At 46.1% G+C, this 26,812-nt stretch overlaps 1 protein-coding gene across 10 annotated transcripts in view; it reads left to right on the forward strand.

Moving 5' to 3' along the window:
* TIAM2 (TIAM Rac1 associated GEF 2) overlaps positions 1-26,812 on the forward strand; it is a 266,318-nt gene that overhangs the window by 141,082 nt on the left and 98,424 nt on the right. For 8 of the 10 annotated variants that reach the window (XM_086708192.1, XM_086708191.1, XM_086708193.1 and 5 more), the window contains 3 exons: positions 14,110-14,276; positions 15,350-16,489; positions 23,057-23,492. In XM_086708192.1, the coding sequence (XP_086564318.1) occupies positions 15,356-16,489; positions 23,057-23,492 (1,570 nt within the window). In that variant the 5' untranslated portion in view covers positions 14,110-14,276; positions 15,350-15,355. Of the gene's footprint in view, positions 1-10,407; positions 11,411-13,987; positions 14,012-14,109; positions 14,277-15,349; positions 16,490-23,056; positions 23,493-26,812 lie in introns of those variants that run through there. The other 2 variants (XM_086708198.1, XM_086708199.1) reach the window with 2 other exon arrangements.

Below are 26,812 nucleotides of genomic sequence, written 5' to 3' on the forward strand. Positions count from 1 at the left end.
TATATAACTTCATCAGGCCTTAGTTTTGAGCCGAGTGAGCTACTTGGTTCAAGAGTTTCTTTTCAGACTTGTAATTTGATGTTCACTGTTTATCGATGTTTGTCCTTTTGTCTTGAACTTTCTGAAAAAAGGAATGAAATCCTATTTAATCCATGTGCGTGTGTGTTGGGGGGGGGGGTGGGGGGGCGGTACCTAGTTCAGGTGGGATGATTGATCCGTGTTCCAATCCCTCAGAAGCTGTCCATTCATTAAGTGTCTGTCTGAATCCCGAGCTTATCAGCGGGGATTGAGGAACCCTGGCTTGGCATAGTACTTTCTCAGCTTTACGTTAATTTGGCCAAGCATGTAATTCTCAGAAAATTGGTAGGTGGAGAGACAGAAATAGGAAGCTTTTTTGAAGTCATTGTAACTTGGAAGATTATTTATAGAATTTCTGGAAAGTAAGGGTATTGCTGAATAGCCGCTGGGGTTTTCTTAACACGTTGAAGTATTTCACCGTGGCCCTCTGTCACACTTAGGGATTCCAGAGTTTTTGCTTACTTTCAGTATAACGGGGCTATGAGTTATTTTAGGATAGGCAGTGTGCGTCTTCAGTGTGTTTCTTCCCTGTGGATATATCGTTCGTCGTCCATTCCTTTAGTTCCTTGGCTGAAATGTCTTTTAGGGATGGGGCCGTGGCGAGTACAGTTCAGGTAGGTTCGAGTTCATAGAAACATTGGTAACATTTCTTACTTTTCCTTTGGATCTGGCAAGTGCTGCTCTGGCAGAGCCGGCAAACATTTAGAACCGGGACGGAGCACCGTCTTCTCCTCTAGTCAGATGAACATTTGAAAACTGCTTTGATTTTCACCGGAGCTTGTAGACAGAAACTGAAGTCTCCTGGAGCAACCCCCCCCCCAGCCCCATGCCTCCGATCCAAACTAGTCAGACAGTAAATAGGGTTTTGAATGCAAGCAGATAACGGTCTTCCTTCAGTGTCTCAGTGCAGAGGGAGTGAGCTGCAAAGCCCTCTCCTCGGGCCGGGCCTGCTCAGGGATGCCTAGAAGCGGAAGATAAGGGCTAGGTCCCTTGCCAAGAGACGATCCTTCCCAAGCGGTCCCTCATTTAACCCCTAAGTAAAGTAGATATTTCTGTCTTGGTGGTCTCTAATTGTGTTTGAGAAGAGACACATTCCCTCTTTCAGAGATTTAAAGTCAGTGCAGGGTCGCTATAACCACTTTTTACCGCAGATGTCAGAAGGATGTGGGAGGAACGGCGGGAGGGAAGGCTCAGAAGAAGCATGGCTCCTTCCATTTCGGGTGGGACGCTTTTCCATGCCTGTGTGCACCTCTGGGTTTGGCCCACTTTGAAAGATTCATTTGTGTGGAGATGATAAACTGGGTGAGTGAGACCCCTCAACTCTACTGTGAGACTTAAAAACAATGGTGTTCATGGCTCATTCAGAATAAGATCTTTTTGGACATTAAAAGAAAAAAATTGAAGCGTTAACCTGCATTTTTTATTTGACATTAAGTGTCGTACCTTAAGGTAAGGGCCAAGATAAAGATGCCTTTATTAGGAGGGATCAAAAAAAAAAAAAAAAAAGGTGTGGATTTGAAAAGTAATAGCAGCAAAATTTTAAAGCAGGGAAATGTAGGAGTAACGCAACAATCCTGACTTTCAGACTGTTGACGCACACAAGTGCTAAACATCGCGTTTGTGATAGTTTGAATTCTGATAATGGCAGGGTGAGTGTCTTTATTACTCAGCCCTATCTAAAACAGGCTTACAAATGGTAAGAGCTGTAATGTCAGTGTCCCAGGAATATATCGTATACTACTGTCGGCTATTTATAGCTCAGAGTGTTGTCAGGTTGAGAAGGGACCTTAGAGGATTTTCAAATGGGAAAGCTGGGAAACCATGGAACTGACGTGGCTCGTCCAAAGTCACTGCGATGGTTAACTACTGAGCTGGGATGCGAGGCCACGGATCCTGTTGGTCCCTTCCTTATACCACCTGTTTCTTTCATTGGAAATACTTTGGTATATGCCGTCCTATCTTTGTAAATGACAGAGGCGTATATGTGTATACATATGTCTGTAGGTGTATGTATGTTTGCTTACACACACCTCTTACACGCATCTGTTACCCTCCCTCCTTCCATCCTTTCTTTCATTTGCTTACCTACTTGTCAAAGCTCTAGTCGGAGACCAGACAAAGACTTGTCTTTCTTGTATCTTGGTGAAATTCAAAGTCGTACACTCATTTGGTGGTCATCATTCGCACTGACTTATTACCAGAGAGGATTTTAGGTGTACGTGTGCTGCCCTAACCTCTGCTGACAAGACAGCTCTGATAAGACTTCATCTGGCAATCTTCCTGGTTTAGCCTTAGGTGAAGCGGTTCCCCCCACCCTGCCCCCCCGCCGTCCTATCCCGATAGAAGACTGTCTAGGATTTGTTAGTTCTGTAACTTACGAGAGGGAGGCACGGAAGGGAAAAGAAAAACAGCAGATGGGTTTTACTTAAGTGCCAAGGTAATGCAAGGCGCTTTTGGAAAAATAAACACTTATACAGTGATAGACTGAGTTATCATTTCACTGTAGGAAAGGGATGTGGTAGGTGCTACAGATAATGCCAGGAAGAAGTTGGTCCAGGGCGTTCCTAAGACTTAAATAAAGGTTTAAAAATCCTGGCTATCTTTAGGACAACACTGGAAAGTGAAAATAATCTTTATCCTGTTTTTGTACTTGACCATGACACATCTCTATGGTGGCAGAATTGTTAGGGCAGGGCTTCTAAAATGGAGATGTGCGGACGGGCTCAAGAGTTGCAGAGTCTATGGGTTGGGAATGACAAAAGCTGAAAGTTCGTATGATGAAAGCCAATGAAAAGGAATTCTGGGTGGAGAGAATGAAAGTATTTTCATGTCGTCTGTAGCCATTCCTGGAAGGCGGAGTGACCAGTGAAAGGAAGCATTATACACAGACAATCATAAACCAGGAAAACGCATGGTAGTAAAGGTTAATAAGGAGTAGAGAGCTTCACGAAAAGTGTACGTAAAGTCACGGGATACACGTGCGCTCACACATGTATAGGTATGTGTAACACGCATATGTATTCCATTGAAAATTGATAGGATGATCACAGATGAATCAAAAACAGCCAGACGAGGTACATACAAAACCACAACAGAACACCCTAGAAATAAGTGGTACCTAGCAGAGACCTTCACTTACTTTTATTCCCCCCCACCTCCGCCACACACACACAACATGACTTATAGGGGAAAAGTGGAAATTATAAGACACAGTGATAAGTAGTCTCCCAAAGAGTTCTGTGCTGGAGTTAATGCCCTGCTGTATAACCATATATTGTTCTCGAAGGGTTTTTCTCCAGTTTCTCTAATAGTCCAGGGTGGTTGCTCTTGGGCCAAGTCCTCCTCTTGTGCATGAGAGTTCTGCTTTGGCTACTTAAGGACAACATTTGAGCATTTGCCCCTCTCTCTGTCACACAGCACAGTTCCCATTCAATGCTGCAATTTCTCCTGAAGACAGACAGACAGATGGACACACCCCAGGGACCACCACCCGTTTTGGGATTCCTCTATCCTTCTAGCTACTGTTTGTTCCTCTGTTGCCCTTTATAGTCAAACCAGAGCAAACGGTTTCTGTTTGCCATCTTCAGTGTCATTGACCTCATCCTCAAACTCACTCCAACCCGGCTATCGCCGCCCCTGCTCCGCTCCGCTCAGGTCAAGTTCATGGATAAACTTCCATGTTGCTAAGTTCAGTGCTCTTTTATCTATCGATCCTCGTTATTTGGGCTGTCGGAAACCTTTGGCAACTTCACAGTCTCCTCCCTGAAATAGACTTTTTTTTAAGTGTTTATTTTTGAGCGGGGGGAGGGACGTGGGGGGGGGGGGAGAGGGAGAGGGGGGCAGAGGATCCAAGCAGGCTGCATGCTGTCAGCACAGAGCCCAGTGCAGGGCTTGTACTTGGGAACTGGGAGATCATGACCTGACCCGGAGTGAGACGCTGAACCAACTGAGCCACCCAGGTGCCCCCGAAATACATTTTTTTGATTGGCTTTAAGGGCAACATGTTTTCTTGGTTTCCTCTTAATGTGATTCACTGGCTACTCCTTCTGTTTCTTTTGTGTGCTTCTCCTTATTTGCTTGACCTCCTCATTTTGGAGTGCCCAGGGCCTCTTCTCTTCCTTTTGTTTACTTCCTTGGAGAGCTCATCCATTTTATGTTTTAAATACCATCTTCATAAGGATGAGTAGCACACTTGTACCTCAAGCCCACCTTTCCCCTGAAGGCCAGCTTCTCCCCCCAGCTGTCAACTCGATATTGCCACTTTAACGTCCAACAGACATCTCAAACCCAGTATTTTGTCTTCTCCTAAACCTCTTCTACTGTGCCTTCTCCATTCTTGCAGAATGAAAGTCACTGCGGCCTTCTTGACCTGTTGCCTCTCATGCCCATCCATGTGGGAATCCTTTTGGCCCTTCTTCCAACTGTATCCAGACTCAGGCCATTCCTCATCACTCCCCCCAAGTCCAGCGCGCGTCCTCTGTCCCCCGGATCCCTCTAGCAGCCTGATCGCCCCCCACCCCCAGCCTCCACTTGGCTGCAGACAGCCCAACACAGGGCAGCCACAGTGGTCCTCTTGAAATGTGGCCCGTGATGAGCCTTCTGGAGTCACCACCCTCTAATCATGACTTTCAATCTCAACGCGAAAGCCAGTGGCCTTAAAATGTCCCTTTGGGCTGCAGTCTGGCTCCTTGTCCCTTCTTTGACCCCTTCTGTACCAGCCACACTGGCCTGCCTGTTCCACCTATCGGGGCCTTTGCACTTTCTCTCCTCTGCCTCGAGTGCCTTTTTCCCAGAAGCCATGTCGTCTGTCTTCTGCTAGTCTGGGTAAATGTCACCACTCGGTGAGGCCTTCCTCTTCTCCCCTTTCTAAAATTACAGCACCCCTCCCCCACACAGCCTACCACGCCCTTCTTCCTTTTTTTTTTTGGCTAAAATACTTGTCACCTTATAACAATTTGCTTTCCTTGTTTGTTGTTCATCCCTCCCCCCTATAATTAAAGCTCCGTGAAAGCAGGAATTTTTTTGGGGGGGGCGGGGTTCTATTGTATCCTCAAGGCCTGTAACCGTGTCCAACAGAATATTTACTCAGTAAACACGTACTGGGTTAATCAGTGAAAGTGTATCTTCCCTAGGATACCGGATGTAGTAGCTACAGCTACTTAATGCAAATGCTAAAGACTGTTGGACTCCTGTATTTTACCTTAGAAATGTAAATTTTATATTTTACTTCATGATCTATGTCTTTATTAAAGCAATTATTAAATTACTTAGCATTAGATGAAGTTGCAGCTTTAGGAAGATGCTATTTGGTTGTTCTGTTTCTGGATTGCCCTTCCCTCCACCCCCCACCTCCTGGTCTTGGTCAATATGTCCCATCCCCACAGCCTTGGGGACGTATATTCTGAATTCCAGTGGATATTTAGGCTAATGATTATGACGTTTACGCCACCAAGAAAACAGATTTTTCCTTTGCGTGATGTTCTTTGTAAAGTGGAATAGAATGATTACATTCTAACCTTACAGCTCCTTAGTTAACTTAAAAGTTGAGTTTTTCATTTCCTTCTCCTGTCTTCATTCCCAACTGTGCAAGCCTTTCCTGCCTGGAAAAAGGATACCTCCAGAGAAAGACTTTTTCAGTGCTTTCTTTATGAAAGGTACATGGATCACAGCTATTTTTCTAGAAGCCAAGTCTGAACGTGAAGTTGTACTTTAAAAAAAAAAAAGGATAATTTCAGATTGAAAAGAGACATTTAAAATAATTTTGATGTAATGCTAAAAAAAAAAAAAAAAAAAAAGATGGTGAAAAAAAATCCAGGTTGGACTCCTGCCTTTGGCCCCTTAGTGATCTTGGTGAAATTGTTTAATCCCTGGAAGCTGTAAGACAGGGATGATCCCGCAAGCTCTGGGGGTTCTTGTGCCCCAGTCAGCCTTGGCACACAGCGGCTCAGGGCACATTAGGCCCTCCCTCTCCCTCTGTGTGCCCATCTACTTTAGATAACAAAAAAATTGTAAATTCGTATAAATTATAAAATTTATACCTACTAACACTATTCATATTTTTTTTCCTGAAGGTTTCTGTAAATTTGCCAGCTAAAATCTTACTAAGTTTGTTGTGAATAATCATAGAATTTAAGGAAAAGTTCAGCAATAATTGGTTAATTGCGGGCCCCAGAACAACTTCTATTGTAGCCTCAAGCCTTAGAGAAATGAGCTCTCAAATCAGGCAGCAAGCTGAGCTGAAGTAGGAGTTACACATTTATGAGGGCGAGGAAAACACCTACTTAAATGAGGGAAAAAATGTGTGGCTGAAGCCTGTTCGTTTTGTAACTTAAACGGAACAGTGTATAATGAAGAAATATTTTGCCAAGAATCACTCAGTACAATTACCGTGGTATATTTTGGTCACAGAATGTGATTGAGGTTCAGGAGCATGATGCCTGCTTCTGATTTACTGAGGCACATGCCGTCCGTGCAGGTCTCCGAGTCAGTGAGAAGCCATGTGGTTACAGCCCGGGTTCCTGTACAAGGTCTTCTGTTTGAGTACGAAGCTTGGGAAGTACTGACCCATGCCTGAACTCCCCTTTTTTGTGGAAGGGTTCATGTTCATCAAAGTTAAAGGTGAGAGGTTACTTAAAAGTCAGGCTAGCACATTTTGAACCGGGTGAATCTTTGGCAGTCAACAAACGCACTGCTCACGGTCTGTAGGGACAAGGATGTTGGCCAAACTTTGGATGAGATTTGAAGCAGACTTTGGAGAAAAAGAAGGTTGGGACTGAACATTTGATATATCAAACACACACACACACACACACACACACGAAAGAACATGGATAAAAGTATATGAAAGGCAGTTTGATAATTTCTAAAAGAAAAATAAAACAACTTTATATTCACCAGGATTATTCTAAACTATTCTGTAATTTTGCTTGAAGAGGTGATTAATTCCCCTTCCCCCTGCCACCGCCCCCTGCCCTGAAATATTTTCAGTTTCTGTGATGGCTCAGATGGAGCTGGGCCTCTCAACTCCCCGACATTCCAACAACATACCAGTAATATTTGTGGGAATGTTGGTTCCCCCCCCCCCCCCATAAACTCCATGCTGTTAAAGTTGTCATACACTCGCTTATTGATTCTACACATGGTTCACATTGGTAATTAGCCCCTCCCTGCACAAGCTGATAAACCCTTTTGGGGATGGGATCAGACCATACGTCTCTTTTGTCTCCCTCATAGTGCCCAGGAGGGGGTGGGATCTGCAGGAGGGTCTCCAAACTCCTGATGAGCCATGAGTAGAACTCTTTGTCACTTCAGCTCCCGAGTTTCTGCCAACACTAAGAACATTTACCTCCTGTGCCAGTGCTGTCCCCATGCTGTCTTTGGGGTGTGACCTGTGGGCTCCTTCTCCAGACAGTTTCCTCAAGTGTCCCTAGGAGATGGCTCACACTGCGGTGCTTCTGGGACAGTTGGGGGATGGGGAGGGGTGATGGGCTAACGACAGTCAACATCTCCCCAGCCTCCCCTCCGCTCCCAGCTCCCATCTCTCTGAACTTTGTCCCTGACACCTGTGATCAGGCCCTGCTGCCTTGTCACCTTTCCCCGTCCAAGCTGGGGTCTTTCTGCACTTAGTTCACTTCCTTATTCAGTAGCTTAGGGACTCAGCTTGTGGTCACAGAGTGGCCGTGTCTTAGAAACATGTGGTTTTCTTCTACTTGGAAGGCCCTTCTTTTCTGTCTTCATCTAACAGAATCCCACTCATTCTTCAAGACTCAGGTCTTCAGTTAACTTTTTTTGGGGGGTGGGGAAGTAATTTTTAACCTTCCTAGGAAGACTTTGCACATGCAGTGGAAGTTTCTCTTACGTTGTAGAAGGAAGTAGGTGAGGACCACGTGCGCAACTTGTGGGGCCCAGAATTGCTGACAGAGGCTATTCCTCATCTCGGTCTTCCTGTCTTTAGCTCAGGTGTTCGCCTGGGTAGTGATTGAGCAAGTGTTTTGAGACTCTCTCGACTTGGTTTGTCCTTGGGTCTCGTTAAAATGGGATGTGCCATTCTGATGGAAGCTGTGGTTTTATAAGTCATTGTTTTCAACACTGTTTTTTTTTTTTTTTTTGGTCACGAAGAAGCTATGATTGTACTTCACAACTCGGTATACAGGCAGACACGTGGAGACACATGGGAATTTAGTTTCATAAGACAGTTTTAACCCTTACTGGGATGCACTCTTCCATTTTCTGTCCTATTTTATCGTCTCCACTCTGTTTCTATTCTGTTCTTTTAAAAATACTGGTAATTGAGTCATTAAATGAATGTCATGACTCATAGTTGAACAGACATTTCTAAAGCAATGCTGCAGATACTAGAACTTGTTACAAAACAGGTGTGAGTGCCTAGACCCTCCTTGTGATAAATTGGCTTCCTTAGGTGATGAACTGTGCAAAGGCCAGGCTGTTGTTTCTGTGGAATTGATTATCCACACCCCCCACCCCTGTACCAGCCATGCTCATCCTCGGAGGTGCACACTGGTTTATCCATTCATCTGTTAATACGCGGTTGGAAGGGGTCCTGCCGAATTGAAATAGAACCCATGGGGCTCCACAATGGATGATCAGCTTTTGAGACCTTAGCAGCAGCTTGCTTTCTGCCCACTTTATTTGTAAGGATTACTCTTCCAGAGCACCATTCCCAGGGAGACCAGATGTTCCTTTTGCCTGCCTCCTTTACAAATTGGGTTCAAGTCTTGTGGTTAGCAATGAGCTCCTTTGAGTCACGGCCTTCAGTTCTCAAGTTCTGAGTGTAGTTTGCTGATGCGGAATGAGAGAAGCAGGTTTTGGGGCAATTATCTACAGCGTTTATTTGGTAAGTTTGGATCCTAGAGAGATGAATGCATGTTTCAGATTTTTAGGTATCGTCTTGTATCTTAGTAGTTTTAGTAAGACAGGCAGTAAACCTTGAGGGCACAGGTTCTTAGCCTCAACCTGACATACGTATCGGGACAGGTAATTATTTGTTGTGGGGATCATCCTGTGGATTGTAGGAAGTTTAGCAGGATCCCTGAATTTTACTTACCAGGTGCTAGGACTCTAGTTGGTTTGATTGGAAATGTCTCCAGATATTATCACATGTCCCCTCAGTGCCAAAATTCACGTGGTGTTGAGAGTGACTGCTTTCAGGTAATACTAGTTGTTCAATGAGCACAATTTTCTATCATGACTGTCCAATAACATAAGTATATGGCTGTCATTGTTTCTGTTGACATTTGACAGACCTCTGACAAATTAGGTAGTTTTATATGCTGTTACAATTTGGGGAATTGATAAAAATCAGGAAAGGGCTAACAGAATTTGGAAGATTCCAAATTTATATCTATCTATCTATCTATCTATCTATCTGACATATATTACATATATATGTAATAATTAACATAATTAAAACTGTCTGAAACAACAGACTGTCATAAGATCTGATGTCATAGTACACAAATTTAGACTTCTAACCCACAATTAATAATAGGGCTATATATTTGTATTGTATTTCTCAGTTTTTTAGGTGGTTTCACATACATTTCCACACCCAGTTCTCACTCCGTGAGGTAGGTAGGTCAGATATTTTTATCCTCAAGTTGTAAGTGGAGAAAATGAGACTCAAAGTATAAGTAATTTGCCCAAAGACTTGTGCTATTTAAGAGACGGAAACAGGCCTTAAACCCAGGTTCTCTGACACAAACCAGAGTCGGATGCTGAGGTTTGTCTTTTTAATGATTGAATTCCTCTCCCCCTTCCCCCCAATGAAGGAAACCAAGTAGATATTGTTATGGTTAATGATGGTTAGTCCTATTCTTATCTTTTTTCCTAGTTCTTATCACCATCTGGAATGTTGCCCTTGGACAAGGATGAGGCTCCTATTCCAGTATGAAAATCTCTCTGGAATTATGTGAGAAGCCTTGTTGGTGTCTCATGGTGGTAGAACGTCAGCTTCCCTCACTGCCTCGCCCAGCCATAAATCTGCTTTTGTGCAGGGTCCCCACGCCTCTGTTCTGCTTGCTGTCCCCATTCAGCCCCGGTCCTCCCCACAGAACCATCCGGCCCCCGGGGGGTTGGCTCTTACCCTCTTTAGTTGCTCCTTCTGAGCAGCTGGCTCAGGCCAGAGACAAAGCAGTCTTTCCTCTGCTGTAAACTCTACACTACGTGGAAATGGAGACTTTGGGAATCTGACACATCAGTTCAAGCCCAAGCTCAAGGCAAATAAAGAAAAGGTAAATCTTGAATTTCCCCCGAAAGATGTTTTGCTGTGGAATTCGGTAGGGCACCGTGGCTGTTGGTATTGTAGTGATGTATTTGTGAATGTCTTCACATTGCTGGGCATTTCTGGGGTGGTAATTGATCACAAGTTGAACCAAAAATATCCATTCTTATTTGTGATTTCAGTTTTTAAAAAGCAACAAGCAACATAGCAGGTTTATATGGTTGGGGAGTGCAGAGAGCAAAAGACAAGGTGGTTGTTTTTTAGGTTCATGAGATTGTCCATTTTTTTAAAAAAATGCAATATTTTATTTTGCAATAAATAAGAGAATTATTAAAAACTTGTTTATACAGCACACAATATTTGCTAAATGACTTCCCTTAAATTCTCCATCAGTCAGCTGTGGGCCCCAATGCACATTAGCATACCTAATGACATAAATCGTAGGTTAGCATACCTAATACATGTTACTCCGTGTTAGTATTTCTAATACATATTGCAGATTAGTATACCTACTATGTATTTTTTTCTGTTTAAAGGTATTGGGAGCTTTGAACTAGTCTCTTTTTTTAAAAAAAAGTTCACAGGAAATTTGTTGTTTGAGTATTTTCAGCCCCCTTTCTATCAACGACAACAAAAAAGTATTTAACTTGAATACCGTAAAATTCCCTCAGTAAAGGAGTCAGGGGTGTTGAACGTTTGACCTATTTATTCTCCTTTTTCCAGACAAAAGCCTCAGCTGAAGCATGCCCAGTAAGTATCTGTTCAGTTTGCCAAACTCCTCAGGGGTAATCGTTTCCCTCAGAGATTACCCTTCCTGTCAATAAATTCCTCATAAATACTGCATAATTCTTCTCGTTCCAGTTTGAGGCTGGTTTTCTTTTGCCAGGATTGGCTGAAGATGTTGAACAGCTGGTAGGCATTACCATACGTAACAATGCACACTGTTCTCCACCTCTTTGCTCCCTCTTCTGCTTTTTTCTGGGCAGTGCTGTGTTAAGTACTGCAACGTTTCCTCGTGGGCGTCTATGTGAGCCCTGTGGTCAGACCCAGTTGGGAATGATTCCTGCTCTTTGTGCTCAAGTCAGCCTTCTGGTATGTGAGGTTGCTTTCACTTAGTTCAACAAACGCTTCTTGAATGCTGTATGGGCCCCAAAGTTGCAGGCCTTGGGTGGACAGCGTTTTTGTAAAGGACAGGATCCAGGGCTCTGTGTTTCAAATAGAACATGATATAAAAATGAAACTGCTTAATTTCAAAAGCAGGAAGATGAATGTAGGTTGTAACCTGTTGCTGGGGACTAAGCTTCCATCCCGGGGCCATTCTGCGACTTTGAAGCCTGGCCTTTGTGTGTCTTGAGCAACTGACAGAGGGAGCCTCTCAATGGCAGTTTTGTGTCAATTATGTTGGAGAGCTTGACACCAGGGCTGTGTGTGCCTGTCTTCAGGCATGTGACCTTCAGATCAGAAGGGCCTGACAAAGCTGGGCCGGCTGTGGGTGAGGGACCCTGGAGCCTTTCACCTTTGGGGTCATCCCCGGGCCTTGGTCTTGAGGAAAATAAACAAGCACAGAGTCTCCCTGCAGTCAGCTCGTGGGAGAGGTCCCAGTGGTGACAGCCAGGAGCAACGCTGGCCACTTGTAGTTCCCTACGTTTAAAAAAGATGGAGCTGAAGAAATACAACTCCTATTGTGAGCTTTTAAAAGGTGGGGTTCTTGTGATCTAGCTCCAGACTCACAGCGGTCACAGGGGCCATGTTTCAGTGGCATCCCGACCAGTGGGTTATTCCCTCTTTCAGATATTTGTGAGAGCCGCCCACTAAAAAGATAAGTGGTCGGTAGCATAGCGGGTGCCATTTGGGGCCACATTACTGAGCCGGTGGCCTGAAACGAGCTCTTGGATCCTCCTTCCAGTCCCAAAGTGAAAAATCTTTTTGGCATCCCCCTGTCCCCCATTTTTTTTTTCAACGTTTATTTATTTTTGGGACAGGGAGAGACAGAGCATGAACGGGGGAGGGTCAGAGAGAGAGGGAGACAGGGAATCGGAAACAGGCTCCAGGCTCTGAGCCATCAGCCCAGAGCCTGACGCGGGGCTCGAACTCATGGACCGCAAGATCGTGACCTGGCTGAAGTCGGACGCTTAACCGACTGCACCACCCAGGCGCCCCCCCCCCCCCCGTCCCCCATTTTTAAAATCTATGTGTGTGTATGGCCTCAGGAAGACTTGGGTCTCTGGTCTTATTGGAGAAACTTGGGGCCAGGGCCAGTGCATCATTAATTTTAAAAGTCACTATTGAACTCTCCGAAGGGGTTACACCAGCTGTGTGCCAATAAAAGGATGGTCAGCATCACTAACCAATGGAGACAAGGCACAGTGAAACCAGATATGGTCTCATCTTGTACCTGTCGATGGCCACTATCAAAACGCCAGAGAAATAACCAGTGCTGGTCAAAGCGTAGAGAAATTGGAATCCTGTACGCAGTTGGTGGGGATGTAAAATGGTGGAGCCACTGTGGAAAATGGGATGGTGGTTCCTCAAAAAATAAAACATAGAATTACCATATGAACCAGCAGCTTCACTTGTGGGAAAGCAGGGTCTGAGAGAGATGTTTGTCCCCCCACGTTTATAGCTACACGGTTCATAGTGGCCACCAGGTGGAAAGCAATCGATGCGTCCACTGATGGATAAGGAGACAAACGAAATGTGGCCCATACGTATGAGAGAATATTACTTGGCCTTAAAAAGGGAGGAAATTCTGACACACGCTGTAACACAGATGAACCCTAAAGTCATTATGCTAAGTGAAATAAGCCCGTCACAAAAAGACAGATGCTGTGTGAGTGTACCTGCGTGAGATACCTAGGGTATCAAATTCATGGAGACAGGAGATAGAATGGTAGGTGCCGGGGCTCGGGAGAGGGAGGTGGGGAATTGTTGCTTAATGGGCACAGAGCTTTAGTTTCAGGACATGAAGAGTTCTGGAGATTGTATGCGTAACAGTGTGAATGTACTTGGCACCACTAACTGTACTCTTTATGGTGGTTAAGACGGTAAGTTTTCTGCTATGTGTATCGTAACACAATTACAAATAATTTCCGTTTTTGAAAGGGAAAGAAGTCACCATTAAACCGTCACTGCTCTGCTGTCTATGTCTGCAGAGAAAACTCAGGCTTTGTGTCCCGGGAGCGAGCACTGCCAGATGGCAGCTCATCCAGCCTGCCCCTTCCCTCCAAGTTGGGCCTCCTGCCCCTACTTCTTGTGTGGAGAGGCCCAAACATATGCTGGAGAACAACTCTGAATCTCCTTCGTGGGGTCAACCTCCATAACACAAGTTGTTGCGGCCAAGGACTATTTTACTGTGATTCCGCGTTGTGGGTTTTGTTTTCACTGCTGAGTCAAATCGAGAACAATGAACTGTTTTCATATCAGAATGATGCTCCTGAAGTCCTGTCCGTGTGCAGAAGCTGCAAGTTGTTTTCCTGACGGTGGTGACAGATGAGCCGTGACTCATGCTAGAGCCTTCACCTGCCCTCCCCTGAAACAAAGGCGCACATTGGACTGCAGACTGTGTGTTGAATTAATGGCCTTTACAAGAGTGGATGGGCAGTTCTAGCTTCCTTTACATCTCCCAGCACCTCTGATGAATCAAGCGGTTTATAGACATTTCATCTGTTATTTTGACAGTGATTCTGGACACTGGTTGTTTCTTGGTAGAATTTATATGAAACCTTTGTTTTTACCTTTTTGGAAGCTTGGTGTAAAATGCTCAATGGTTCCCTTGTATTTCTGTTTTTCAGGATCATTTCATGGACTCCCTTCCCATACTTGTTAACCATGCTGCCTTGTTCCCAGGACCCCGTGAAGCCTTCTGACTATTAATCTCCCTCCGAGCACAGACTAGACTTCAGGTACAGCCGGCTCAGATGAGTTGTGGTTCACCTCAAGTTGCAAGACTGTGATTAAGGTAAGGAGTGACTTCAGTTGTTTGATCTGGTCATTTTTGTTGTGATATGTGTATGCTTAGCTCCCACCAAAGAAAAGTCAATTCATTTGACTTTTGTTTTGTGGCTGTACATTCTTAGGCGGAAAAACATTACAATTAAAAACCTACTAAATTCATTTTGAAAGGGACCTGAGAACATGACCCCCAGCTTGCCTCAAATAGTGATCTACTAGATAGAATGAAACGCCAAGGGGGAAGATTGAGATCTGATTTCAACTCGCCTGTTTGGCTTAACAGACTCATTGAGAAAAGTGGGGCTTTAAAAAGAGTCGCACGGTTTCCGATAAGTCAGCTTCAAACTATTTTTTCTCATCATGTTCTAAAGTGAGGACCTGTAAAGACTTGAGAAGCACTAGAGATTAGCTTTATGAAAATGTCTTTCTGCCCCAAATGAGAGCTTTTATTCTCTCCCCCTCCCCCTGCCGCCCCCATTCTTCATCTCAGCCTCCTCTTTGGGGACTCCTTTTGTCGTGTTCCTACTCTGTGTGATAGACCCAAGCTCCAACGGAGTGTGGTACCTGGACTCCTGTTCTTACAAACTTGGCGGTTTTGAGCAGTAATCTCTTATACTAGCTAACTGGCGTTAGCTCTCCTGGTACTTTGTATGGAATGAAAATCTCTCTAATCACTGACAAATCAGTGTACTGGAGTGACAGGTGCTTTTCCCTCATTTTCCCCTTCAAGAATCCTTTATTCAGAACCTCCCAACACCGAGCCTCAAGGGGGGGGTCTCTGCCTTAAGCTGATCTTTGTGCCCGTTCAGCTTCCGAATTAACATCATACAACCAATTACCTGTTTTAAAGTTAACTAGCACGTGGGCATGCAGTATTATCCACTTGGCTGATAACCTGCATGGCATGTAGAAGACCAGTTCGGTAAGCAACTTGTGTCCCTGCTTTTCTGAGTTGTAGGAGACACAGCAGAAACGTCGCTTAGTCACTCTGTAACGTGTGGGGCTTTTTTTTTTTTTTTTTAAAAGAAAATTCTGTCATAATGGTCCTGTTTCTCACTGATGCCGCTCTTCTTCATTTAGGTTAACATGGGGAACTCGGAGAGTCAGTACACCCTTCAAGGATCCAAGAATCACGGCAACGCTCTCACTGGTGCTAAGCAAAAGCCTTGCTCGCTGAAAATACGCGGCCTTCACGCGAAAGACGACAAGTCACTGCACGGGTGGGGGCCCGGCGGCGGCGGCGCGGGCTACAAGTCCCGGTCCCTGGCCCGGAGCTGCCTGTCTCACTGCAAGAGTAATCAGCCTTATGGCTCGAGGGCCGGCGGAGCCACGTGCAAGGCCCCCAAAGGCGGCGCGTACGCCAAGCACCGGACCAGCGCCTCGGGCAACGACTTCCTCTCCCCGGAGAACGGCTTCCACTACGTGGCGCACCAGCGGGCGGAGGAGCGCGTGGCCTCGAGGGACTGCAATGGGCACCTTCTCAGCTGCTACGGGGGCAACGAGAGCGTGGCGGCCACGCCGCCGCCTCCGCCTCCGCCGGGCGAGGACCGCAAGAGCCCCAGGGTGCTCATCAAGACGCTGGGGAAGCTGGACGGCTGCCTGCGGGTCGAGTTCCACAACGGCGGCGGCCAGGAGGCCGAGGGGGCCCCGGGGGACGCGGGCGGCCCGGTGCGGCTGCTGCGCTACTCGCCCAGCCCGGGCCCCGGGCCCGACTCGCCCCCGGACTCGCGGCCGCGCTCCAGCAAGGGCAGCTCCCTGAGCTCCGAGTCGTCCTGGTACGACTCCCCCTGGGGCCCCGTGGGCGAGGCCAGCGAGGCCAGCGAGGCCGAGGGCTCCCTGCCGGCGCCCGGCACGCCCGCCCCCCGCCTGGGCGCCGACCTCCCGCCCGGGGCCCCGAAGCCCTTCAACCAGAGCTCTTCCCTGTCCTCGCTGCGCGACCTCTCCCCGGACGCCAGCCCCGCGGCCGCGGGCCTCCGGCTCTCCGGCGAGTTCGTGGGCGCGCGCGCCGGCCTCAGCCACCGCGTGTCCTTCGCCTCGGACATGGACGTGCCGTCCCGGGTGGAGCGCAGGGACCCCGGGCCGTACGCGTCCTTCACCCTCCCCTGCCGCAAGTCCAAGGCCGCGGCGGAGGACGCCTCCAAGAAGGACACGCTCAAAGCCCGCATGCGCCGCATCAGCGACTGGACCGGAAGCCTCTCGAGAAAGAAGCGGAAGCTCCAGGTGAGCCACCCCTGGCGCGGAAGGGAAGGTTCCCGCAGGGCCCCTGTCTGTCAAACGGGGCTGTTTGCTGGCCGGAGGCTCAGGAAAGTGCAGAGTTTAGCCTCAGCCTGGGCTCCTCTTGTTGTTTGCAGCAGTGGGTGGTGGTGGTGTTTCTCTTTTGCTTCAGAAGGGCACTTGTTACCCCTCACCCAGAACTTCAGGCTCTGATTCTGTGCAACCTTACCTCCTGGGCTCTGGTGTGAACTCCACGGGCGTCACCCCGAGATGTGGCCAAACTGTCCTTAGAAACTACAGCGTGGGGGTGGGGGTGGGGGGCGCCTGGGTGGCTCAGTCATTTGAGCATCCGACTCTTGATTTCCGCTCAGGTCATGATCTGGGGGTGGTGGGACTGAGCTCCGTGTCAGGCTCATCCTCAGCATGGAACCCGCTTGGGATTCTCTCTTTACCCCTCTCCCCTGCTCATGTGCACACTTGCTGTCTTTAAAAAAAAATGAAAAAACAAATTATAGCTTTGCAGAGAATTCCCCAGTGAATTAGTCATCTGCGAATCTTGCTAGAGTTCACTCTCGAAGTCTGAACAAAAAGGAGAGATAGAATGTTGTTATTTGGGGATGAGTAGCCTTCCTGAACTTGACATTACTTTGGGGAAATTAAAATTTCTAGACTTAAGTTGGTACATTAAAAAAAAAAAGTTGATGAGCTATTTGTATAATCTCACCACTTTCTAATGGGGATAGCACACAGTTTTGAAAACATCTTGTACCCAAGAATGTGTAATAGCAAAAATATGATAATGCCTGACAAAATAAGCATTGCGATGATGATAATACTTACATGTAATAATGATGTATAAAGTTGTCATGGGAAAACAAAGTGGCTTAGTCACCAGGAAGGAAAGTATAATAGGTTGCCTATTTAGGTTCTAGGGGCAACTGCTAGGTTTTCAGTTCTTTTGCTCTTGACTTTTCTGTTCTGTTTGTTTCTTGTAGAAGGGAGAAAGTTCTCCCCCCCCCCCCTTTTTTTTTTTAAACTCGCCCAGTATAAGTCACATTGTTGAAGAGAATTTGGGCAATTTGTCTCTAGTAAAGCTGCATTTCATCCATCTTGGATCAGTGTCTAATTGCAAAATTTTATAGAGCTTCAGGGGTGAAAAATAATAGAACTTCCCTGAGTAGATGGTTTCAGATCCATAAAACTTCCCGCTAGTTACTCCCTTCTCACGCGTGAAGCATATCACCACCCCTTCCGTGCTGTGATTTGTTGTCCTCGGCTCCCCCTTTACCCAGAGATAAAGAACAGATCACCCTCCTGCTATGGAACTCTTCATATCCCCAAATGTAGTCATTTGCTGACTCCTTACTCACTTTATGCTAAGCCTCGCCGAGTGGAGATTTGACCTTTTCTCTCTGCTCCTGGTTCCCAAAGAGCTGATGGCAGTTGAGCCTAATGGGGTTTCGAAATAGTCCTCTGCTTTCTCTGGGGCTGTAATCCCACACTGAGAACCTTTGTCCCTTTTTGATTCAGGTGTTCTGTTGCTGACTTCTGTTAAGTCGGCATTCATTGTGACCCCTAATTGATCCTGGCCTTGAGCCAGTTATTCCACATCTCTTGTTTGCATAGGGTGTGTTTCTCATCTGTCTACGTTTGTGGTCTGGCTTACACACGCCTCTACTGAGCCTCATTCAGGTTCAGGGTAGCTCAGTAGCAGGCCAGCAGCCCCTGCGTATGGGCCACGTTCTGCCCCTGTCACACCGTCACCGCCCGTTGCACCCGTGGGCGATGCCCTCTTTCAAGTCTGTATCATCCAGAGACTTAACTCTGAATGGTTTGTAAGCCTGTGGAGTTGAGAACAGACTGGTAACGGGGCACCTGGGTGGCTCTGTTGGTTGAGCCTCTGACTCTTGATTTTGACTCAGGTCATGGTGTCATGGTTCTTGAGATCAAGCTCTTGTGTCTGGATCTGCTCTGACAGCATGGAGCCTACTTGGGATATTCTCTCCCTCTCCCCCTCCCTCTCCCTCTCCCTCCTCTCCCTCTCCCTCCTCTCCCTCTCCCTCTCCTTCCTCTCCCTCTCCCTCTCCTTCCTCTCCCTCTCCCTCTCCTTCCTCTCCCTCTCCCTCTCCTTCCTCTCCCTCTCCCTCTCCTTCCTCTCCCTCTCCCTCTCCTTCCTCTCCCTCTCCCTCTCCTTCCTCTCCCTCTCCCTCTCCTTCCTCTCCCTCTCCCTCTCCTTCCTCTCCCTCTCCTTCCCCCTCTCCTTCCTCTCCCTCTCCCTCTCCTTCCTCTCCCTCTCCCTCTCCTTCCTCTCCCTCTCCCTCTCCTTCCTCTCCCTCTCCTTCCTCTCCCTCTCCCTCTCCTTCCTCTCCCTCTCCCTCCTCTCCCTCCTCTCCCTCTCCCTCCTCTCCCTCTCCCTCCTCTCCCTCCTCTCCCTCTCCCTCCTCTCCCCCTCCCCCTCCCACCATCTCTCTTTCCTTCTCCCTCTCCCCTCCCCCCTTCCCCCTTCTCCTTTTCTCCCTTTCCCTCTCTCCCCCTCTCTCTCTGCCCCTCCCCCACTTGCACTATGTCTCTCTCTCTCTCTCTGTCTCTCTCAAAAATAAGTGAACATTAAAAAAAAAAGAGAAAGAACATGATGGTTATATAGTCAAAAAATTCAAATTTGAAAGCTAGAAAGGACTTCCCCCTCATTTTAAAAATGAAGAAAGCAGGGTTCAAGGAATTTGAAGGTCCTCCCTGAAGACACTAGGCTAGTTGTTGGAGAAGCCAGGGCCGAAACCATTTCTGCTAAGCCTCGTGGGTGAGCTTTTTCCACTTTGCCACATGGCCAAGATATTGCTGATAGCCACTAGTAACTTTGGGCTTACTGAATATTAAATATATTAAATAAATATTAAAAATAATATTACTTTGGGCTTACTGAATATTAAAATAAACTACTTTGGAGTTTTAAAAAGTGTCCTTTGAACGTAGCTTGTTAGTTATGCGTGCGTTCCCACTCTTGATCTATGAAGGTGAGCAAGATGAGTGTTTCTGGCAAGTAGGCCACTCCCATTGGCCTTCCCCCCCACCTTTGTTTTTTGTTCACAGTTTATGGCAAAGATCAGGTATAGATCCTTAAAAATGTAGTCTGTGCACGGGAGTAAAGTTTCCGACTGTATGTTACAACACAGCACCCAACAAATGCGTATCTCTCGCTCACATGCGAGCGAACTTCTGTCTGCCATCAGGACTAAGGTCCAGAAACCCTTACCGTGATGGAGAGACATACTTGTTTTGACTTTTCAAAAAGAGATATAAAAGGAGCAGCAGCCCCCCCCCCTTTTTTATAGGGCTTTCAACCAGTCTGGTGAGTTAGACCCTAAAATAAGGTAAATTGGTAAAAGAACATATACAACTGAAAAAGAATATCGTACTAATGAGAGAGAGAGAGAGAGAGAGGCAGGGAGGGAGGAGAACACATGCTGGAAAGAAGTATGTGTGTGATGCCAATAAGCTCTTCGTGTTCCTGGAGCTGTACTGAGAGTCCTTGTTCCTGTCCTGGGTGAATTTTCAGTTCTGTCAGTCAGGCTGGGTCTAGGTTATGCTGAGGTAACAGAATGCTCTCACGTCTCTGAGATTTAACACAAGCAAAGTTTCTTTCCTGTGTTGTCACTCTGTTCTGCATCGTTCCTTTCTGGCACCCCAGGTCTGCAGAGTAGTTCCATCTGGAACACCACAAGCCATGGTAGCAGAAAGAGAAAGAAAACCATGTGTTGGCTTTTAAAGCTCCCACTTAAAAAAATAATTTTTTTTAATGTTTATTTTTGAGAGAGAGAGAGTATGAGCAGGGTAGAAGCAGAGAGAGAGGGAGACAGAATTTAAAGCAGGCTTCAGGCTCTGGAACTGTCACCACAGAGCCTGACACGGGGCTTGAACTCACGAGCTGTGAGATCATGACCTGAGCTGAAGTCTGACGCCTAACTGACTGAGCCACCCAGGCGCCCCTAAAGCTTCCACTTTTTACTTCTGTTCACATTTATTGGCCAAAGCAAGTCTCGTGGCCATGCCTAACTCTGAGGGAGGAAGAGAAAGATGGAAAGGAAGAGAAAGAGAAAGATCACCTTGCCACGTGCCCTAGGGGAGGGCCAGGCATATTTGGTGGGCGCATCGACAAGTACTGCAGAGTTTGTAGTGGAGAAGATCCAGGATGCAGACACGCTGGTTCCGGGCCCTCCTGATTTTGGAGCTCACTGCTCTTTGAGGGCTTGCATAGTCACAAAGAACTAATGGTCCCTATGTGATGAAGAACAAAGGCCTGTGAAGAAGGGCAAGGTGTGAATTGGGCACATTTTCCTAGAAGATTGAGGAATGACGATACAAGAGTTTTCCCTTAGCAGCGAGGAGTGACTGACATCTCTGGAGTAGCTTTGCACCCTTTGCTGCAGTGCTCTGGTCATGAAGTTCCGTTATCCATTGTTTAGGGTTATCTGATTGTGGGGAGATGGAAATCAGACTGCTTTGTGTACATGCGTAACATGGCTCCTTAGTTTCACACCCATAGCCCAGTGATCAGGAAATCTAGCTGTGAGCCCCTTTAGGGATGGACATTCATTCATTCATTCCTTCTTATCAGCCTGAAAATTAGTCACTGCCTATTGGGATTCTAGATAGAAAGCTTTGGACATTTATTAGAAACTGGAAAGGTTCATGTTTATGTCTAAGAATCGGTTATAAATGCTAAAATACAATATTTTCCTATTTTTTATGGGGGAAAATTTGTCATGCTTTGCTGTGGTGGCACATTTAAAAGTCAGCATTACAACTTGAAGACTCTCTTGTGAGAAACCACAGTCAAGAATGTTTATAGGTCACATTTAAGTTTGGCACCTGAGTGTCTTTCCCTGGCAGACTTCGGCTTATTTTCAAACATCCCATTATAGCTCTTGCTGGGGATCAGAGGTATCCCAGTGTTTGGGGTCTGTGAGTCAGAGTCCTATTCATAGCTGAAATGATGTTAATACTAACTAAAATGAGCAGTATTTCTTCACCTCTTAGGAGTGTTTTGAAGAGCAACAAAGTGACAATTAAAAAAAAAATCTGAGTACTATTTTGAAAGTTTCTAAGTGACTCACTGCTGCAGCTGGCTTATTTGTCGTTACATAAGCATCTGTGTATAAATAAATATGACCGTGGGACACAGTGTAAACACAAGTGGAAAATAATATTTTTGTTAGTAATCGCTGTGCTTGGGGCTCCGTTGTTTCTAGCCCCTGGGTATATTGGAAGCACTCTTCGGTTGATTTTCCTACAAAAGATAGCAAGTGTTTGCTACTTGATATCTGGATGGAATCTCTGAAAAGAAAACGCCTCCACACAGTGGAATACTCACGATAAGGCCTTTGTCGATGGTCCTTCATTGAGTTTGCCTTCATTTTTATTGAAATGGATAAGGAAACATGATTGCAAGCCCACTAGTAGCTGATTAGATGGTGTGGTTAGCATCCCTCTGCAGACTTATCTTAATCTAAGCTCTCAGTTTGGAAATGTTAGCATCTTAGATTAAGGTCACTTTCTGCTGAAAAATGTAGTTACTGATGTTTACCAGTGAATGGCCTGTATGAAAGTTCTTTTTATTAAATAACTTCTCATGTAAATGAGGAAACATTCATGTTTTCAGCTCTGTGCATGGCCGCTTCAGTGTTGGGTGCACTTAGTCTAATAGGGGGCAGTTGTTACTACATAAACATTAATTTTACTTACAGCTGCCTATGTCTGATTTTATGTTGTCATAAACATTAAAGCTAAGAATCGTGTCTTTGGTATCCCCAATGCCTAGAACAAAATAGATGTTCGAATAAAAGGATGTGCGTAAGGGATATATTCCTTTCAAGAAATATATTCTTTTCAAGAAAGAAATTCCCAAATTAACTAAAAAATGCTATTTATGAAAAACAAGTTAGTAGCAAATACCCTTTGTAGATCAGGAATTCCAGGTGTGTGGTTTTTACTACCTGAAGTTGAAAATAAGGTGCTGGGATCCTCCAGTCTTGATTTGGGTAGAGGCGGTGAGAGGCTGGGGGCTGTGTTTCTGGCAGAGGAAGAGAAGTTTGCGTAACAACACCTAAAAACACTGCATGCCTATTCCCTACCCCACCCTATGACCCTGGAACTAGTGATTTTCTACTTAGCTTTAAAGGGATCCAGGAGGAAGGCAGACTGCCAAGAGCATGAATTCTTTCCAGGAAGACACTGATTCACAGAAGAAATGTCAGCCTAGAAATCTTTGCTGATGTGTTTTAAATATGCTAGTTAACTTCTTGATGCTCAGCATAGATTAGACTTAGGATAGTCAGTGATTTTTTGTTTATATCTTGAAGCATTGACTCTCCTGGCTGTAGATTGAGTTGGGCAACACTGTTTCTACAGTTCCTTCTGGTTTGGTGACTTGATGATTGAAGGTGCATTTTTGTTAAAAGAATGTTGCTTGGAGGCAGCAGCATTAGCAACCGACAGTAAGACACGTTTGCAGTGTTTGGGAAGGGACACTGTGGATGTATGTAACCTCTGATGGGTGTTCGTCTGCATTGCTCGCAGGAGCCGAGGTCCAAGGAAGGCAGTGACTACTTTGACAGCCGCTCAGATGGACTGAATGCAGATGTGCAGGGGCCCTTCCCGGTGTCTGCTTCGCTGTGGTCAGGGGGCTCAGCTCAGATCCTGTCCCAGAGAAGCGAATCCACTCATGCAATTGGCAGCGATCCCCTCCAACAGAACATTTATGAGAATTTCATGCGGGAGTTGGAAATGAGCAGAACCAACACAGAGAACCCAGAAACATCCACGGAAACCGCCGACTCCAGCAGCGGGTCACTCAGCTCTTTGGAGCAACTTGATCTGCTCTTTGAGAAGGAGCAAGGGGTGGTCCGGAAAGCAGGATGGCTGTTCTTCAAACCCCTGGTCACTTTGCAGAAGGAAAGGAAGCTTGAACTGGTGGCTCGGAGGAAGTGGAAACAATACTGGGTGACGCTGAAAGGTAAGTGCATTGTTGACTCGAGGGCCGCCGGGATCATTTTGCCCAGCTGCCCTCTCTCCTAGGAAGTGCCGTTCAGTCCAGGGTTAGTTTGCGTCAATGTGAAGGGATTTGATGCAGAATTCCCAGCATGCTTTGCTACAAATACTTTCTCAAACCTAGATGATACGGCTTATGTAATACTCACATATGTTATTCATTCCGATACATAATGATTGAATTTAATGGTTATAGCTTATTACTTTATAGGTATTTCTGTACCATTGTTTAATACCTTTCCTGCCTCTGGGTGTAAAAATATTGCAAATGAGTAACCATCTTCGGAACTGCACATGTTCAGAACTCCAGAGAAGTATCCTCCTCAGCTTGTATGGTGAGGAATTTCCTCTGGATTATTTGATTTGTGTGCTCTACCCTCTATAAGCTAAGAAAGTCTAATTGTTATCACAAACAAACGTCTTCTTTTTAATGTGAAGGAAATGGGAGTAAGAATTTGTTAAGATGAGGAAAATTTCTTGCAGGCATTGCCACTTAAAAATTATAATTGCCTTGCTCATTATGGGCGTATAGATTTGAAGCTATCTAAATGTCCTGAGGAAGAGCGAGGCTCTAAGTCGATACAGTGTGGATTTACACAGATGTAAAGATGATTTACACAGACGCGAACAGGAGGAGCAGCCTCACAGCCGCTGGCATTTCTGCACAACCGTCTTGTGACTCTGTCTGAGGAACTGAGTGTGGCATTCAAAGCCAAGCCTGGCGACACCCTTCCCTATCTTATCCTTATCTGGTGACATCCTTCCCTATCCTGGGAGAAAGTGGAACTAGGAATCCTGTCTGCAGAGGATATGTGTGAAAGGCCTGGGACCCTCCACAGTGCCTCTTTCTACCTTTCTTCACTCACTATGTAAATATCATAAGACGCCCCCACCCCAGCCTTGGGGAGCTGGTGCCATTTCCTAATTACCCATAAGCCTCTCTGGGTAGGATGCACTTTGGAAGGTATCTTGTCCTTAAGTGACATCTTCCCTTAGCAAACTGGAAGGTTTGTAAAATCCACGACCCAGCGCCCAGCATAGACTGCGGTCCTCTTTTCCGGCTGTGGATTTAGATCCTTGTGATACGTGGTGGCTGAGGAAGGCCAAGAGCTTAGCTGGCTTGGGCATACTGGGGAGACGGGTTCTTACACAGGATGATGAACAAGATTTGGAAAGTTGGGATAAGGGGATGAATCTAGCAAGATACAGTTCGAAGGGATAGGTTATGCTCTGAGGGTTCATAATCATGTAACCACCCAAGAACAGGATAGGGAGATGTGGCTCCAGGGTATTACAAGTGAAGGAGACTCGGGGGTTTGGTCTGGAGGCCGTTCATTGAATGGTTTCCAATGTGATGAAGTCAAGATAAAAGTAAATGTGGTTTAAAAGAGTAAATGTGATCTTTGGCTTCATCGTTAGAGATGTCCCATGTTCTTTTTTTTTGTTTTTTTTAATATATGAAATTTATTGTCAAATTGGTTTCCATACAACACCCAGTGCTCCTCCCAACAGGTGCCCTCCTCAATACCCATCACCCACCCTCTCCTCCCTCCCACCCCCATCAACCCTCAGTTTGTTCTGTTTTTAAGAGTCTCTTATGCTTTGGCTCTCTCCCACTCTAGAGACGTCCCATGTTCTACAACCACATCAGTCTCTCCTTCCTCTGCCCTGGGGGGACCTGCCATTTCTGTCCTTGGGGGCAAGATAGTGCAGGAGACCTGTTACCAAACAAGATGAGGGTTCTTGAATAGGGTCCACCGGAGGTATTTTTGACTGGAGAGGGGAGCGAAAATGTCCCCTCTGGGGGAGTGAGCCTATGAAATTGTTTATGAATCACAGTCTGAAGCTGCCTCCTTCCTGCATGATGTTTGAAAGAGTTGCACTCCACTCCATAATGTGACATGTATCTATTTTTTAGTTATTGTATTTATTTATTGTATTTACTTATGTTTATTTTTCAATGTAAAACCTGTTTGTTAAAATTGATGGTTTTGGAGGCACCCGGGTGGCTCAGTTGGTTAAGTAGCTGACTTTGGCTCAGGTCATGATGTGGCAGTTTGTGGGTTCGAGCCCCGCATCGGGCTCTGTGCTGACAGCTCAGAGCCTGGAGCCTGCGTCGGATGCTGTGTCTTCCCCTGTCTCTGCCCCTCTCCAACTCCTGCTCAGGCTCTTTCTGTCTCAAACTTAAACATTAGAAAATAAATAAAATCGATGCTTTGGGAAGTTGCTCCCTGCCTGTCTTAATGGCTCTGAAAATCGCCCAGGGTACACCCCATGGGGCTGTGGTGGGGGGCTGGTGACGGTGTGTGTTCGTGTGTCCATAACCTGCTGTAAGAAATGAGGCCGTCGGTGAACACCAGAGGGATTTAGAGCCATGCTATATGGGGGATGGTGTAAGGATCCAGGATCATTGAGCTTGCAGAAAATAAAGGCTGGCGTGGCGGAGAGCAGCAGTCCTATAGGAGAGACACTGAATTTGTTCTGGTTCTCCAGAGGTTGGGATGGCACGAATAGATGGAAGGCAAGCAGATTCTGAATTAGTGTAAAAAAAAAAAAAAAAAGAAATACAACCGTGACCAGAGTCATGAGCAAGTGGAAGGGACACCATCTTCCCGAGTTCCCTGCTCCTGCAGACGCTTGTGCAAAGCCAGATTGTCGGAGGTTTCCTGGGAGAGATTCAGGCAGGTATCACTCACTGTTGGAAGAGCTCCCGTCTGGGTTCTTGTTTTCCATCGTGGAGGCTACCCCAGGGACTTCCGCGGCAGGCGTGGTCCTGAGTTGTTCGACATTTCCAGGATCGACACTCCTGCCTGCGCGCTGCTGTCTCGAGCTCGCTCATGAAACACCTCAGGGCCCACGGATAAAGGGTGCTTTGTGAGTGTAAATGTTATCAAGCACACATTCCTTCCTTTCCTTTGCAGCCAAGGAAAGGCATGCGATAAAGATGTTTTTTTTCCCAGCATAACCTTTTCCATGTGGCTTTCTACACCTCTTTCCTCTGGGAATTCAATGGGTTGAGTTCAACTTTCTTGGCTTAGAATCCAAGTTGTAATGTTGGGACTTAACCATTTGGTTTAATTCTTGTTAAACACACACACACACGTGTGTGTATGTATGTATACACACATGCACATTTAAGCAGAATTTTAAAATTATCTTCGAAGTGTTTGTGTAGATAAATTGGAAACAGTGTTCTGGGGAGAGCAGCTAGGAGCACACTGGTTGTGTACCTGTGTTGAATATATAGTATGCTAAAGGTAGAAACGTTTTCTAGGGCTTGGAGGA

Source organism: Puma concolor, chromosome B2 (genome assembly GCF_028749965.1).
Source record: "Puma concolor isolate L17-30 chromosome B2, mPumCon1.1.hap2, whole genome shotgun sequence".
Lineage (NCBI taxonomy): Eukaryota > Metazoa > Chordata > Mammalia > Carnivora > Felidae > Puma > Puma concolor.